Raw genomic sequence first — 16822 nt, forward strand, 5'->3', positions numbered from 1 at the left:
GAGGACAACTGTCCTGAGAAGCCTGTCTGAGGAGAGGAGACAGAATAACAGCTAGAGGGGTTTGTCCCTCCTTCTCTTCCCTTCCTGTCCCTCCCTTTCCGTCCCGTCCCGTCCCTTCCCTTCCCTTACTTTCTTTTCCTCCTTCCTTCCTTCCTTTCCTTTCCTTCCCTCCCTTCCTCCCTCCTTCACTCCCTTCTTTCCTTCCTTCTTTCTAAGCAACACTTGTACCTCTTTAAAGGCTGTTGGATAGGATCCTATAGAAAAAAGTCTAAAATTCAAGAAAGGAAATAACAGAGAATTTTGGGGCAGAGGAGGATAAATGGAGGGACTTACCTGGAATAAGAGAAAGAATATCCTTTTTTTTTCTGAGAGGGAAGGAAAGTAAGGAACATGGCTGATACAGGAAGGTTTTAGTAGGAAAGCAAGAGGTGGTCAATCAGGAAGTTGTAGGAGTTTCTGTCTGCTAGCCTTCAAGTTATGTGCAAGGGAGTTGGCAAGATCATATGCTGAGAGTATGGTAGAGAGGCAGAAATTGAGTAGGAGGACCTAGGGAGATCTTTGGAATAGTGATAGCAGAGAATGGGGGAGGGTAATAAAATAAATGGCACAAAGGGCTCATGTGGGTAGGACCACATGTTGAAGACACCTAGTATATTTGAGACTCAAAGTATACTTTTCCCCTAGCCGCACCTAGATGAGGTAAAGAGAGCCTATCAGATGAATTCAGGGATGGAAGGGTGAGGCAAGCGAGGCATTCAATAAATATCTACTTCCCAATTAGGAAGTACAGGTTGGTAGTACAGAAAAACATGCAGTTATGACTTTCCAACGAGAAGAAATGTTTTCATTTGAAGTTAATGTCAAGGCCATGAATATCTTCTAAAATTGTTGATTTCTGGTATGGGCATAAAAGATAAACTGAAAAATATCAGGTGGTACCACTTGGTTATTGGTTGCGATTGCCCTTATCTCAAGAGCATAGCAGGGGTAATCAACTCCATTTTGCCTTACCCAAGTTAAGGAAGACAAAGAATTCCTACATATCAAATCCTCTTGTCCTTGCAGACAACCTTCAATGTTCTTGGAAGTAGTAGGAAGTGACATTTGGGAACATGCTCACAAAGTGTCAACACACAAGATCATTTCTTACATTTACTGCATGAAAGCAGAAACACTTCTTTCTTAGAAAAGAGATCTGAATTCTGATGAGGGAGAAGTAAATTTAAAAAAGCAAGAGCCAGAATCAGCCAATTTGTCCTCTTTTATCTGGCTAAGAAAGTAAACCAATCTTCCAGCAGACAGGAGTCAAAGCAGGAAAGGGAAATGGGGTGAATCAGAAAGAACACCCAAGGATTCACGGAGAAAGTTACAGCTTTGCTACTCCTTGAAATTGCAATATTTATGTAATATTTCAGAAAGAAACCCATACCTGAGCCAGGACCCATCCTGTGACATTAATTTTGGTATGAACTGGGAGCACAATTCACATGTGTGTGATTGTGATTATGAGTGTGATGTACTGTAAAAGGGAAGGAAAGGAAACTAACGTTTGTTGGCTCTTCTTAGGTGCTAATAACTCACTTTTTCTCATTTAATTCACATATCAACCCTGTGCCACAGATGCGATTTTCTGTATTTCAAAAGGGGAAGACTCTGGGGCTCAGAGCAGTATGAGAAATCATTCAAGTTTGCACACAGAGACTACAAACTGCATGACTCAGATACAGACCATGGAGACAGGTAGCATGGGCCTGGGGTCCCGGCTTTGCAGCCCTGTGACTTGGGGAACTAGTTAAGCATAACAGTACCTGGGATGGTCAGTTTAGTGTGTAAGTGTCTAGACTACAGTTCCCCATATATTCAATCAGATACCATTCTAGGTGTTGCTGTGAAGGTGTTTTGCAGATGTGATGACAATCTATAATCAGTAGACTTTAGGTGAGTTGACTGGATAATCTGGGTAGGCCTGATTCAACCAGTTGAAAGGGCTTAAAAGTAGGGCCGAGGCTTCCCTGAAGAAGCAGTTCTACCTGTGGACAGCAGCTTCGCTCTGTGTTCTGAATCTCAGCCTACCCTTCCCTACAAATTTTGGTCTTTGCTAATAAGCCCCCACAATACATAGCAACACATCTCTTAATATTATGTCTCCTACTTATTCTGTTTCCCAGATCAGAAGGGTTGTGAAGATTAAATGAAGTAGAGTATTACCATATGGAAAGCACCTGACACAATGCCAGGAACAATAAAGAGGGTTTGAAAAATGATTTATGATGACTTGGCAAACACAAAGTTGAGTCTACATCTAGTTGACTCCCAATGTGACCCTGGTTAAGTCATAACCCCTAAAAGCCCTGGTTTCTTTTATATGAAATTAAGAGGCTGTGCACCAAATGATGTTTGTATAAACTCTTCCAGTTCTGATGTTCTCTGGGTCAGTTTTGACCCAATTTATTAGATTTTTATTTGGCTTGGTCTACTTCCTCCAGCTACTAGATAAGATCTATTTCATTACTGGTACGTTCAAGGCTGTCCCTACACAAATGGCTCCATAATGACTGGGTGAGAATGCAAACTAAGTTTAATATTAACCTGAGCAAAGCGTTCCTGTTATTTTTGTCAGTAGTTATAGAGCTTCTGCTCTACCCCAAAATACAGGCCGTGGGGGATATAAAAAAAAGCATTAAATCTGGTTCCCACCCTCAAGGAGCATAGGGAGGTATCTAAAAATCAGATACTACTATGAAAGACAATATATTTAAGTCTAAGTACTACAGAAGTTGACCAAAAGGAGACAATAAGAACATTCTGAGCTGGAATAATCAGAAAGGCTTAATAAAAGAGGCAGGGTTTCCACAGATGGGAATATCTATGTAAGAGATGAGAATGAAGCTAAATCTACTCTTGCTGTGTGTCATGTATTCCAAAAGTGAATGGGTGAGATTTGGGGAGCTGATTACATTGCTGCTTGCCTTTGTTGGCACTGATAACGGAGGAGTAGATGCTTCATAATTCCAGGCTTTCTCTCCTATTCTCCCTGGCATGTTCTGTGCAAGGATGAATGGACAGAAGGTGCACTACACTGCATGCACTTACACATGCATGCCTGCAGACACCATGATGATCCCCAGCATCCATGTATCTGGGAACCCCTCACAGGAGCTTAAGACCCATTAAGGTGGGGGTCTCTGCTTCTCTTGTCCACTGCATAAATATTTAAGAAATAAATCAAAGAAATCCTCTCTCTCCAGAACATGGGAGACATAAAGGGGACGTTTCTCTATTTGAAACTTTCAATGACATTAAAACCTTAAAAATGATGATTCTTATACGTTGGAAATTCTTTGATTTGCAATGTCAGCCCAATCTGACCCCTACTCCCTGCAAAATGTTGCTTAAGATTTACTGTCAGGGCTTCTTGACCAAAGCACCATCGACAGAACTACTGCCAAAAACTTGCTGGAGCTGAACAAAAAAACCAGTAGGTGTGGGTAGAAGAAAAGTTATGCTTGAATGGCAAGCAAACATCAGAAGCATTGATTTTACAAGCTCACATTTGAAATCAGATAAAGGCAGCTTGACTTTTTAAAGGCAATATTCATTTCTATCAGTTTAGTAAACAGCTCTTAGCAACATTGATAGTCATCTGTAGCGGGCAGAAACAAAGAAGCCTTATTAACAGTTAAATTTAAATTGTTCGCTAATCTTACTTTAGTTTATTACCTCTTTCATAATGATCTTTTTCTAAACAAGTCTAAAAAAATATTTGGTGATGTGTGTAAACAAGCCAGAAATTCTCAAGACTGTGGTCTAATGAAAGCAAATAAACAGGGTTTATAAAATAATTCAGTACACTGAAAGGGGCAGTGTTTGGGGTGTAAATATAGATTTCTACAAACAAGAAGTTAATAATCATAAGTCAACATTCATAAGGATCACTATAAAGACCGGAAGTGGAAAAATATCCTCTAGATTCAGAAACATCTCAGTCAATTGTAAAATAATCTGTCTATGGATTAACATTTATATTCCAAGAAATTTTTGCAACTGTTTATTGAGATCCGAATACGTGTCATGAATAATTCTCGAAACATATTGCGCTCAATTAATGCAATCAGCTATTACATATTTACCAAAGACTGGACTCTGAATAGTCTGGGTAATGTACTGTACATGTGCTGTTTTTGCCCATCCAGCCTCTATGTACCCACCCTTGCTCTGTTAACAACACCTGAATTTTCCCTTGGGAGCCACTGTTCCCAACTCTACACTATGTGTTTCTATGGGGCTAACCCCACCCTCCTAGCTCCAAGGATATTCGGTGGTCATGACTTCCTCAGCTGTCCTTTGGCCACAGTGATTAATTCAGAGATGGTATGGTGATATAAGCCAGGCCAACGAGACTAAATTCTGGGTTTTTGTTGGAAAAACCTAGCTAAGAGAAGCTCTCTTCCCACAGGTTACCAAGCTGTAAGAGTGATGAGCTGAGACTCTGCTTAGAAAGACCCCAACACAGAAGATGGTGAGTGAGACCAAATCTTGACGGTGGTTCTCGGTATATTCAACTTGCCCCCAGATCTTCTCTCTCTTACTCGTTACTAGCTGACTAAATGGACTCTATCAACCTGTTGTCTCCTCTGGCTTCCGGGTGGGAGTACTAAATAATGTGGTCAGTCACATAAGATAATTTATTTTCCAGTCCCTTTCTGTTGGGTCTCCTCAGGCTGATTGTCTCTTTACTAAAGGTTATAGCTCCTGTCAGGGGACCCTTCCATACAACTCTCTGTCTTCGGGTTCCAGTAACCACTCTTGCTTTGTTCCTTCTTGTCTAGAGATGATAACAATGTCCCACAATTACCTGCTATGTTACTTCAATATGTCTTGTAATCTTCCTAAACTCTGCCCTCATCATTGTAAGTACTCCTTTTGTAAACAAAAACAAAAACAAAAACAAAAAAAACCAAAAAACCAAAAAAAACCCAAAAAAACCCAACAGTTATATGGAGCCATCTATTTTCTGCCAGACCCTGACAGATAAAATGACCTTATTTGAGTTCTGAACTCTGACATGTCTAAAGATAGTGATACTCCTGACTTTTCAGTTATTTAAACCAACAAATTCCCTTTTTTCCTAAAGGCCATTTGAATTAGGTATTCTGCCACTTATAACAGAGAGTCCTTAATACAGTTTGTTAGGCTCTTTTGATTGCATAGACTCACACAAGTCACTTAAAAAAAAGAGAGTAACCCCCAATACCTCAAATGTGATTGTATTTGGAGATAGGGTCTTTAAAGAGACAATTAAAATGAGGTTATTAGCATGGGACCTAATCCAATCTGACTAGTATCCTTATAAAAAGAGGAGATTAGGACACAGACACGCACAGGGGGAAGACACTGTGAAGACACAGGGAGAGATGGCCATCTATGAGCCAAGGAGAAGCCAACCCTGCCAACACCTTGATATCAGACTTCTAGCCTCCAGAACTGTGAGAAAATAAATTTCTGTTGTTAAGCCACTTACTCTGCAGTACATTGTTATAGGAGCCCCCAGAAAACTAATACAGGTACCTATAAACTAGAACTGGGAAAGACACTTCTAGAAGCCAATGACTGTCTCCAGCAATGTGAGCCAGCATAGGCTCTTAGCTTTGGCATCTGTATCTCTCTGTAAATTAGTTCTATTTACCTTTATTACTCACTGGCCAATCTTTCCATATTTCCCAATCCAAAATAACTGGCTTGGCTAACTACCATTGATACTATTGGGGTGACACCTTTGCACTAATCCACCTCACGGGTTTCTGGCCAGCAAAGGATAAACTGCCATTGGATCATATGCCCTCATCTGATTCCTCTAGGGGCTGCCATGTGCAGGAAAAATTACATGCTGGCTTCCTGCAAGGAAAGTGGTAGGAGGGTCAGTTTCAGGGAGGAAGAGGTGGTGAATACAGCTGGTATTTGACAAGTCCAGCATCTGGTCTCCTGGGCCAATAGTGTTAATAATTATATGAAAACATCAACGGTAACACATACTGCTCAGATTTGGCTTCAATTTTTAGTATAGTAGCCAATTCCTCATTTCAGTTACTCATAAGGCCTACTTTCTTGGCCTTGAGTTTTATGAGATAGCCCAGAATCTTACAATAACTACACTGTTTTGCTTGAGTAAATTTGATGTGTTTGTTACTTGAAAACAACAACAACAACAACAAAAACACCTTGATTAAAATCATTTCAAAAGAGAGCAGTGATTTTGTCCAAGAAAGAGGGATCTGTTCATGAGTACACGTGACTTTTCATGGTATTCCTGGCAGCGCCACCAACTTTGTGACCATGCCGGGGTCCCTGCGGCTCTGTCCGTACATGAGAAACAGGAGGAGTGCCGAAGGGGTCCACCTCCCTGGACCGTCGCCAGAGGATCTTAAGGAGGTACCTCCTGAGGTCGTCCACTCCTACCTCAGACAGGAATTGTTTTCTTACAGTTTCTGAAACCCTAGAAAAGAGAATTATTTCAAATTTCCTAAGTGTTAAAATTTTTTTTCCCTTCTCCATTGACTTTCCAGCAGCTCTTTCTTTACTTCCTGATCCCACAGAGACAGGATCAAGTGGGTGCAGGACTTAAGTTCCACAATTTGTGGAGCTAATGTCATGTGTCCGGCCATTTGATTACATTACATTTCTGTCAGTGGTCATGTCTCCCTTTGGGGAGGTCAGGGGTGGTGTGGGAGGTGCCAGCTGGGGGTGGGGGCAAGCTTGTGGGGCTAGGCTTTCGGGCCTACTCTGCTGCCCAGTAGTCCTGTCCAGCAGGATGGCCAGGGCCATTTCACTTGTGTCCAGGGGCCTGGAGGTGTGGAAGTCTGAATGGGTACAGGAAGCTTGACCCTTTACTAAAGCTGAATATTTTGGAGCAAAAAGGGGCATGCATGGAAAAGCACCTTTTAGTTACTAAAGGCAAAATGTAAAAACATTGAAAGATTTAAGTAAAGAGAGCCACAAGATCACATTTTCACCCTAGAAAGATCACTCTAGATCATTCCGAATGGAGAGAGTGGTTGAGAGGTGGGCAGGCTGGAGGGAGAGCCATGCTCGAAGGTTGGTGCAGGAAGCCAAGCTAGAGATGACGGACTGGATGAGCTAGAGCCAGTGGGGAGGAGGAAAGGAGGACGCCAAGAAAAACGTAGGGACTGGAAGTGCGGCTAGGACCTGTTGTCCGATACCCCAGGAGGAGCAGCTGCGAAGGTACATCTAGGGTGCTAGGACCTTTGACTTTGACGGTGAGGAATGGGATGGGACGGTTAGGACCATGCCAGAGCAACTCTGCCTTCAGTTCCCCTCTTGCCCAAGGTCAGAAAAGAATGTGGAGACGTATCAGGACATTGTAAATTCTTTAAAAGGCAGAAGGATCTCCCCCTTAGAAAAGGCTGGTAAAAGAGAACTGTCATCTGTGGCAGAGATAGCAGGGCCGGAAAGAGGAATCTCTGCGTCATTTGGAACTGAACAGAGCTAGCGAAAAGTAAGACAGCGGCCCTTAGGGAGCGCTGAGGAGCATCCAGGAGCGATGCTCAGGAGTCTGCACTGCCCTCAGAAATTAAGTATTGGCAGTGTGTTCCCAGCTGGTCTTTTATGGAAAGGAGCTATTTAAGGGAGATGAAATAAAGGATTAGAATTTTCAGTAGCAGCATATTAACAAAAAATGTTTTCCGTAAATATATTTACATCCCTCCCTTTTCTGCTCCCCTTCATTTTAGTGACCACCTGAATGACAAATAATTAAAGCCAGACCTTTGTCTGGTGAGGTAGATTGTATTGTCACGTAAGTATCTGCTCTCTTTCCTTCCTCCGTTGACTAGGTCTGATTGTGTGACAAGCTTTGGCCAATAAAATGTGAACAGTAGCTGAAAACATGCTTGTGTGATTTGGCTTGGCCTTTTGCATTGCCGCCCTCTGCCATGAAAAGCGCCCTGGGTCCTGACTGAGAGCAGAGAAGCAAATCTGAACCACCTGCAGGCTGGAGCAGAGCCATTGCAGGCAACCTCAGACCCGTGATCTAATAGCAAATATTTGATAAAACTGTCACCTGTGATAACTTGAAGTCAAAAAATATACCTTATGAACATGTGGTTTTGGTGAAGAGATTTCAACACAGACTATTATCAGCATAAGTTGGCTGCTGCCTTCGTTAAGGTCTTTCAAGAAAGAATTGGCCTAAATGGAGATCCCCCAGCCGCGCCCCCCAAAAGATTGGCCTGCTTGCAGGCAGAGATGAAAGAATAAAGAGTGACTCCAGAAATTCTAAGACTTGCAAATTTGAAAAATAGAACTGTTTCTCATCTCCAAATAGAAAAAGAAAATTTTGAGAAATGCTTAAGGCTGCAAAGGCTGGTTAAGATGCTAAATAAGATCCAGTCTCATGACCAAGATCAAATAAAAATCACCATCATACTCTTTTGTAAACCTTTGAATAGATTAAGGTGGCACCCAGTATATTTTTTAATCTGGACAAAATGGCTCACAGGAAAAAGAGAAGGACTAGGTTCCACAAAGACTGATATGCCCAAACTATTTGTAATTAAGTTTAGAGAGAGGGAGGCATGACTTGAAAATTATTGTGGATACAGCTCTCATCTCACATAGCTAATTGAATCACACAAAAAAATTTTAAATAGTTTTTGAGAGAAATTTAAATTCCAAAGCACCTTGGTCTGGATTAAAAGAGACCGTGACTTTTTTTTCTAAATGAGATTGTGACTGTTTGAGCCATAAAAAAAGATCTTAAGATAATAATAATGTATCAGTATTAGTTCATTACTTGTGACAAATGTACCATACTGATGTAAGATGTTAATAATAGGAGAAACTAGATATTGGGTATATGGGAAAACTCTGTACTATCTTAGCAACTTTTGTGAAAATGTAAAAGTATTCTCAATTAAAATTTTATTAAAAAAGAAAACCTTAGGGTCCCAATATTCTGCAGGCAGATAGTGGGACGAAGAAGCTGCACAGCTTCCAGGAAGAGCATATTCTCCTTTGGATGTGGCCAAGAAGGATCATGGAAAATTATCTCTCAGAAGGTGGAGCCAAGAGTCATAAGAACAGTGGTAAGGAAAGCTATTCCCAAGGAACGGAACTGGAGTCAAATCAAGGAACATTCCCTACCTCCAGCTTGAGGACCTGGCAATAGTTGAGCCCAGGAAGATTTCAGAATTGCTGCAGACCAGTGACTGCTTCCCCTTCTGCAATAGACTGTTTATTTTTATTATCTTGTCTTTGATCTATTATGGTATGTTGAGTGGGGGTACCATTCAGCAAATACTCTCTGTCTTCCTTTCCTCACCTATATGGAGAGTGTCATACCTTCTCCATTGCTGTTGGGGGCTAGCCATATGAGTTATTTTGGCCAATGAATGTGAGCAGAAGCTTTGAATGTGCTTGCACTATTTGACTTGACTTCTCAGTCTTTTGTGTTCCCACACTCTACATTAAGAAAAGTTTGGCCTACGAGCCACTGTTCTTTCAACCTGAGTCCCAGAATGAAAGACTCATGGAACATACCTGAACCTGACCCACAGCTAAGAACAGGGCTGCCACAGCCATCCAGTCAACTCACAGGCAAGATGTAAATGTTCTGTTATTACGAACCACTGAGAATTTTTGGTACACACAGCAAAAGCTGATTAATACACCTGACAAAGGTTTCCAAGGAACTGAAGAATGGCTCTAGATGGGACTTCAGCTTAATAAAGATGAGGGAGTGGGGGAAGGAGAAAGTTGTAGGGCCTCTCCAGATAATGATAAGCTCTACCTCTAAAATCAGTTTAGAGTACTCTAAACATCACATCCGCAAGAGATACTAGAAATGTTCTAGATGACTAGAGTCCAAAATGTTATATCAAATTTTAATTGTTAGTGATATAACTAAAACCCAGACAATAATTATAGTCTCAAACAAAGTCCTATAATAAACCCCTTGGGAATGAGACTGAGATGTAGAATGCTAATGAATATTAGAACTTCTTAGATCATTTTTATGTAGAATACATAAATCTTAATGATATGATCTCAATTGTGTTTTTTCAGATAAGTATCTTGAAGGAAATTATTAAAACAGACATCTGATACAAAAATTGCTTCTATATTTATAGGACAAGATTTAAAAAAATCACTTGTTCATTTTTGTGCCATAAGTTTGCACCTTAAGATCAACATAGGTAAAATAAAAACTCTTTTATAGCAAAATTATTTGAGTCTGCCAACAATGGCTTAATTAATAATAATACTGATATTTATTTTGCTCCGATACAAACTTTATATATTTAATTTCATGCCAAGCAAGACTTGATAAAATAAAATACCGACATAACCAAATAATTCAGACTTATCCACTGAGTTTGTTTTGATAGGAAGTGACCTATGTGTAATGACTGCAAACCACTTTAACAGGTTTTACTTGTTTATCTAAAAGACATTTTCAAAAAAGATTTATTTTTTAATTTTTCCTGGCATTAACAGGGGACAATCTTGCCACAATTCTACTTTATAAAACTATAAGGAAGGAACACTCGACGTTCATGTAAAATTTAATTTCCCGCTTTTGTTCCTTTACAATATGTACTCCATAGACAGGATGACAAGCCAAGAAGTACATAATATCCTGCCTGCCATTAATAATAAGTATGCTCTTTTGAAATTATTTTATAAAAACACTTATTCAGAATATCCTTTGCTTGCTTTTTTGACTATTATGAATATTATAGCACCTCAACAAGTATTGCCTGTTTCAAATCGAAGGTATAAATAGGAATTTGTTGAATAAATGAATCGACCAGGTACAATCCTGATTAAGTATCATAAATTTTAACATGTACAATGTTTCATCTCTGCTCAGGACCTTTAAGGTGGTTATACTGGCAGGTTCAGGGTTCCTATGCCAGGATTGTAGAGAGATAAAGCTCTTCCACCTTGCTCTAAAGAAATATCATGCATCCTTGCCCTAAAGAAATATCATGCAAGGCTTTTCATAAAGGCCACCTACAGAATGAAATCTTTCTTGAGTCTCCCAAGCATATGTGATCTCTTCCTCCTTTAAATCCATAGATCTAATAGTCAAACTCACACTGACGTCACCAAGAACTTCCAATGTGCTTCGACCACGCTAAACTCTACATTTACCATCTCATTTCTTCTTTTCAGAAATCCTGCAAAACAGGCATCATTATTTTCACTTTATAGATGAGGAAACTGGGCAAGGATTTGAACTCAGAATTAAACTTCCAAAAATGGTAGTCTTAATAACTCTGCTGGAACACTTGGTTTGCATTTGCATTGTGTGTGACTTCTGTCTCCCTACTCAGTAGGGAAGTTCCCTTGGGCAGATACCATATGTGACCATCTCTGTATCTCTTTATATCTTAGCGCTGTGTCTTGCATAGTAAGTAGTCAAAAAATACTGTATTTCCTATAGTCCAAAAAAGCAGCCCTGTTTTCCACATTTAAATATCTCTTAAATTAGAACGTATGCTCAATCGATGTCTTGATTTACATGGTAATCTTTCCTTCATTTTTTTATTACAGTATAATTGGTATATTGATATTATATTAGTTTCAGGTGTACAACATAGTGATTTGACATTTATATATCTGACCACATGCTCATCCTGGCTGTCTCCTACCAATGCAATCTTAGGATCAAGGAGTAGTTATGGAAATAAACTTGGGTAGTGTTCAACCCAAACTACACAGAGAAAAGCCTGTCACTGTAGAGGTAAGCTCCTGTAGATTTTGAATGCCACCTGAGTATTAAGCAGAGGATGAATTCAGAAGGGAATCATTTCAAAGTCAAAGGGAAGATAATCAGAGATAGCTTAGTAGAAATAAAAAGCTGTGAGTTCAATGGTTTCAAGGAAACATCTCTGTGATTCCCAAACCGAGGTAAGCCAGAAGCACAGCTTGGCGGGTAACTAGGAGTTCAGGTCCATCTTAATCTGAACTGTACATACTTCATTTCCAGATGTCCTGGCAATGGCATTAGAATGGAAAAAAAAAAATCACATGAAGACACTATAAACATTGTCTTTGAGGCAGAGACATGTCTACTAGCTGTAGCTTGAACGAAGTCCTAGGAGAGTTTGAGAATGATGTCACGAAGGGAGTCATTCAGCATAAAACACTATCGAGCCTGGGTACTTTTGCATCCTCCTTGTCTAGCTTTGGAGATGGGCATTATGGCTTGAAAGGAAATATAGTAGATTACTCTTTCCTTTAGCTTGGCTTGGAAAAGGAAAAAAGAGAACCGAAAGTAGTCGGGTGGGGAGAAGGGTCCGGGTTTAAGGGAGGTTTTGTGCTTTTATAAATAGAAGAGATTTGAGAATGTTTTTATGCTGAGAAGAGACACTGTGGTAGAAATTAGCTAAAGGAGACAGTTAAAGGAACAAGTTCCTTAAAGTAGTAGTACTGAGTCGGGCTCAGGGCACAAAGGAAGGAAAGGAAGGTAGAAGCTGAAGGAAGAAGTTAAGAGAGGGTGTGGATGTGGAAGTACTCAGAGTGGTGTAGGGCTGGAGTTGGGAGAGGTAACACTTAATAACTTCTGAGTTCTTTGCAGAGGCAAAAAAGGCTCCCTGCTAAGAGTGTGAGGGAAATAGATAAGAGAGAGGGCTTCAGGAAACTGGAGAAGGTTTATAGACTCTGCAGTGGACAACGGGAGAGCTGCCTTGTGTTGAGGGCATAATCGAGGTTGGAGACCATTTGTAATGAAAGCAGTCTACACAGTGTCATGAGTTTCTTCAGCTGAGATAACTACTGGAATAAGGAAAGGGGAGAACAGGCAGATTTATCAAGGGCTCAGCTGTCACCGGGAGAGTTCAACAGGACAATGGAGCAAGGCATCTATGGTATGCCCAAGAGGGTAGTTGATGGGGTGATGGCATACTTAGCTAAACAGGGTAAATTGGGAAAATTGATACGGTCAATGGGATATAGGCCTTTGGAAGGTTCAAATAGCAGTTTAATACAAGTTTAATAGGAAATGGTGGGTTTGGAAGGACAGGAAGAGATGGTCAGAGAACAACTGGAATTTAAAAATTTAGAACTAGGTGATAACAAAAATATGGGGGATCAGGAGCCATCAAAGCTGAGTTGAAGGACTCTAAAGTTGAGGTAGATAGAGTATTGGACTGGATTGTCCGTAAGATAATGGAAGCCATCCGTGACAATGGCAGGCAGTAAGGTGTTGACAATGACTTTTCCTTAATCTTAAAAACATTTAATTGAAGTACAATATACTCTATCTTTATTTTTTTAAATGACAGACTTTAATTTTTTAGATTAGTTTCAGGTTTATAAAAAATTGAGCAAAAAGTATAGGAGTTCCCTTATAATCTTAATTTTTAACTATCCTGTCATTTGTGTAGGTTAATCATATGCTCTTTCAAAGCCTTTTGAGTGGGTTACAAATACATGCATATCTTGATTGCATTTTGTAGCACGAAGACTTTTTGACTTGATTAGAATTGTTGTTAATAAACTCTAACCCAGCTGTACCCAGAATTCCATCTCGCCTCTCACTCTCAACTTCACTTGTCAAAAACATACCCATCATTTTACTCATTTCATATGCCTTCCACTCCATGAAGCTTTCCCTTTCTGCCACATTTAGATGTCAGTTCTCTCTTCTTTAATATCTAATACCACTTTGATAATAATTCTTTTATAATACTTATACAGTACCTTCTGATAGAGTTTTTTTGTTGTTGTTGTTTGTTTGTTTTGGCATTTAACTTACACACGATTAGGCTCTAAGCTCTCTGAGGACAATGTCTTTGTTCAAGTCTTCCCCTGTAGCACCTAGCATAGGGCCTTGTTCATGGTAGGTTTGCAATTAACATTTATAAGTGAATGAATTGTGAAGTGAAAATTTCAACTTTACAAAAAAAGTAAGCAAGGATGTAAACTGACTTCATGTTTTTGCTGAATAATTATTTCCCTAATGCATTTAATACTAATTTATAAAATCTCATATGAAGTAGGAATAGTTCAGTTCCAAAATTTTAACTGAACTAGGAGCAGTTTCTTTGCAAAAAACAAAGTAGAGGTATGTAACCACTTACTTTGGATTATTCGAAGCAATTCTTGCTTCTATGTTCTTATTAACTGAAAGTGTTGTTACCCAAGTCCTTGTTCAAACCCTTCACTGTCTCTTGTTTATTTGTACTCCTTCCAGAAACTCTAGCCCAGTTTTTAAGCCCAGACGTATTACCTTCTCTGATGTAGGGGAAGGTGTAAGTGATGTAGCTCATTCCAGGATGATTCAGTCTGGGGGTAGAAAGAGCACAACCTCTAGAGTCAGGCATTTCTCAGGTTCAATCTTGTCTCCATCACTCACTACCATAGAACTCAAGGCAAATTTTACTTCCCTTAACTATGTCCTTATAAGTAAAACGGCTTTACTGAGACACAAGAGAGTCGTGAGGACAAATGTAATGTAAGTCAAGTGCCTAATCACCAAGTTCAATAAATGATATGCTCCCTTCCTTATTCCTGAGACATGACTGTGTCTGCCTCTGTCATGGGTGTAAGAAATAGAAAATTTTTCTGACAAAGTAGCTTGGTGGGAAAGTTAGACCAGTATAAGCTCCAGTCTTTGGGAATGTAGATCTTCACAGTGCGTCTTATGTCTGGTTTAAAGCATTTCTAAAAGTCCAGGCAGTCATGTCCAAACGGAATTACACAAATATATTATTACAAAGCCAAGTATACATTTTTATTTCCTAAAATGTTTGTGTTATTGGTCCTATATAACTTTTCCGTTCTTCAGAGAGAAGCCACATAACAAAGGCTGCCTATAGGGATCACCTTACAGGATCTAAAATGAGAAGTCCCTAGAAACTTTAATTACAATACGGCATAAAAGGTCTCCACTAATGATTTGAGCATTGTATTTTTTGGATTTGTGATCACTTTTTATTTTAACCTTTCAAAGCCAATAATTTTAAAGCATTCAACTCAAACTACTTTCATTGGGCTGGAAATGATTTATTGCAGCTTGGCTGGCATTTCCTTTTACTAATGTTATTAGCACTACTTACAAATGAATTATGCTGGAGTATACAGCACTACCTTTGTTTTGAAAAAATATTATGATTTTATGAGTATATGAAGTAGGTCTCATGGAAACAAACATTAGCAATATATATCTTTCTGATTCTCCAGGCATGCTTACATTCTATGAAGCAAGCATAAGTAGTTTGGCTTGGAAAAAGGTCCGGATTTAGATTTACTTTTTCAGGAATATGTCAAATTCTCATAATATCCTTTAAAGGAGAGCCTAGCTTCAGCATCACTAAGGCTTAATTAAAATCTCTAGCACATAGTTTGTTCATATCCCTTACCTATTTTGTGGTTTTAGCTTCTGGTAACTGTTGTTATGCTAACTAACACTGATGTTCAATGGGTCATTGAAATCAAATTAATACAGGCATCTGAAAAGTCAGACACCAATTGTGTTCATTTCATCAACATTCTTACATATAAAAGGTACAAAATAAAGAAGTGATTCTGTTTAACTTGGAGAATCCTGAATAGATGAACACAGACTACAAGTATTTTAGTGGGAAAATAAAAATTATCTGTGGAAAAATTCTAATTAAAGAAAATTAAAAAACAAAGTAAAAACAAAATTTCTTGATATGCAAATTCTTCTCTGAGTCTGTAACAGGTGAAGACTAAGGACCTCCAACTGTATTTTCTAGGGCTTTGAAAATGCCTTTTGAATCTCCCTAGTTTCTAGGGCTGGGTGCAGGGGTTCTCAAAATGTGTTCTGAATATCAATCATCATCATCTGGGTATGTGTTAAAAATATAAAGTCTTGGGCTCCTCCTGGAGGCCTCCAGAACCAGAAACTTGAGGTGGGGCTAGCCATCTGTGTTTTCACAAGCCCTCCAGACACTCTGATGTTCTGTTCTAAAGTTTGGGAACCTCTGCCGGCAGCAATTGTTCTCAGACCTTTCTGTGCAGCAAAACCCCCTGGAGGGCCTCCCAAGTGGTTCAGTGGTATCTACATTAATTTTTTTTTTTTTAAAAGTAAAGTGGGTGTTTCTGGTATAGGTAATCTGCAGACCATAATTTGAGAAATTTTGGCTTTAAATGTTGAAAAATTAATATTTCTTTTCCTACAACATTCCCTCCCAACACACACACCAAAACAGCAGAAACTTTTGAACTCTGACTTCCAAATATCTGTAACTTTCATGTATCCTGAAGAATGCCTGCTTATGGAAGTGTTCCCTCATCCCACTGCCAGAGTGACCAGAAACCTCTGTGGGCTCTAGCTATAAGGTGTGGTACATGTTTCATTCCAGCAGCCTGTGCTAAAGGAGAAGTGATGTAATCTATGCATCAGCAGAATGCAAAGGATGAAGTACATGCTCAGCCAAGTTAAAACACAAGGGAGGATTTAGGTTTTGTTTTTGTTTTTTTGTTTTTTGTTTTTTATGAGATGATAGCTGGGGAAAGATCACTTTGGGAAAAGGTAGCTCTATCCTTGCATATCCTGCCATAAGACTATTCTGTTCTAAGCAAGGTGACCTTTAAAGGAAGTTTTGGGAATTATTTAATCCATGGACACTACTAAAAATATTAATGAAAGTAGGGAAATTGTTGGTTCATTTTGTTTCTTCTAATGACTATCTCTGTTTGCTCTATAGGTCTTTCTACTTTGTGTGGTAGGAGAAATATGGTAATGAATATTACTGGATATAAAATAAATAAAAAGAAAGATGCATGGTGTTTACTGGCCTCATATATGCTATTTAGCTAGTTATGATAT

The 16822-nt window shown here is 39.3% G+C and overlaps 1 protein-coding gene across 4 annotated transcripts in view; it reads left to right on the forward strand.

Moving 5' to 3' along the window:
* Nucleotides 1-16822, forward strand: part of DNAJC5B (DnaJ heat shock protein family (Hsp40) member C5 beta) — a 189544-nt gene that overhangs the window by 85131 nt on the left and 87591 nt on the right. For 3 of the 4 annotated variants that reach the window (XM_023533268.1, XM_023533270.1, XM_023533269.1), the window contains one exon: nt 4457-4519. The exons of the other annotated variant lie outside the window; for it this stretch is intronic. In XM_023533268.1, coding sequence (XP_023389036.1) covers nt 4517-4519 — 3 coding nt within the window. In that variant the 5' untranslated portion in view covers nt 4457-4516. The remainder of the gene's footprint in view (nt 1-4456; nt 4520-16822) is intronic. 4 annotated transcript variants of the gene reach the window in all.

The sequence above is a fragment of the Pteropus vampyrus genome, unplaced genomic scaffold, assembly GCF_000151845.1.
Source record: "Pteropus vampyrus isolate Shadow unplaced genomic scaffold, Pvam_2.0 Scaffold99, whole genome shotgun sequence".
NCBI classification, from domain to species: Eukaryota; Metazoa; Chordata; class Mammalia; order Chiroptera; family Pteropodidae; genus Pteropus; species Pteropus vampyrus.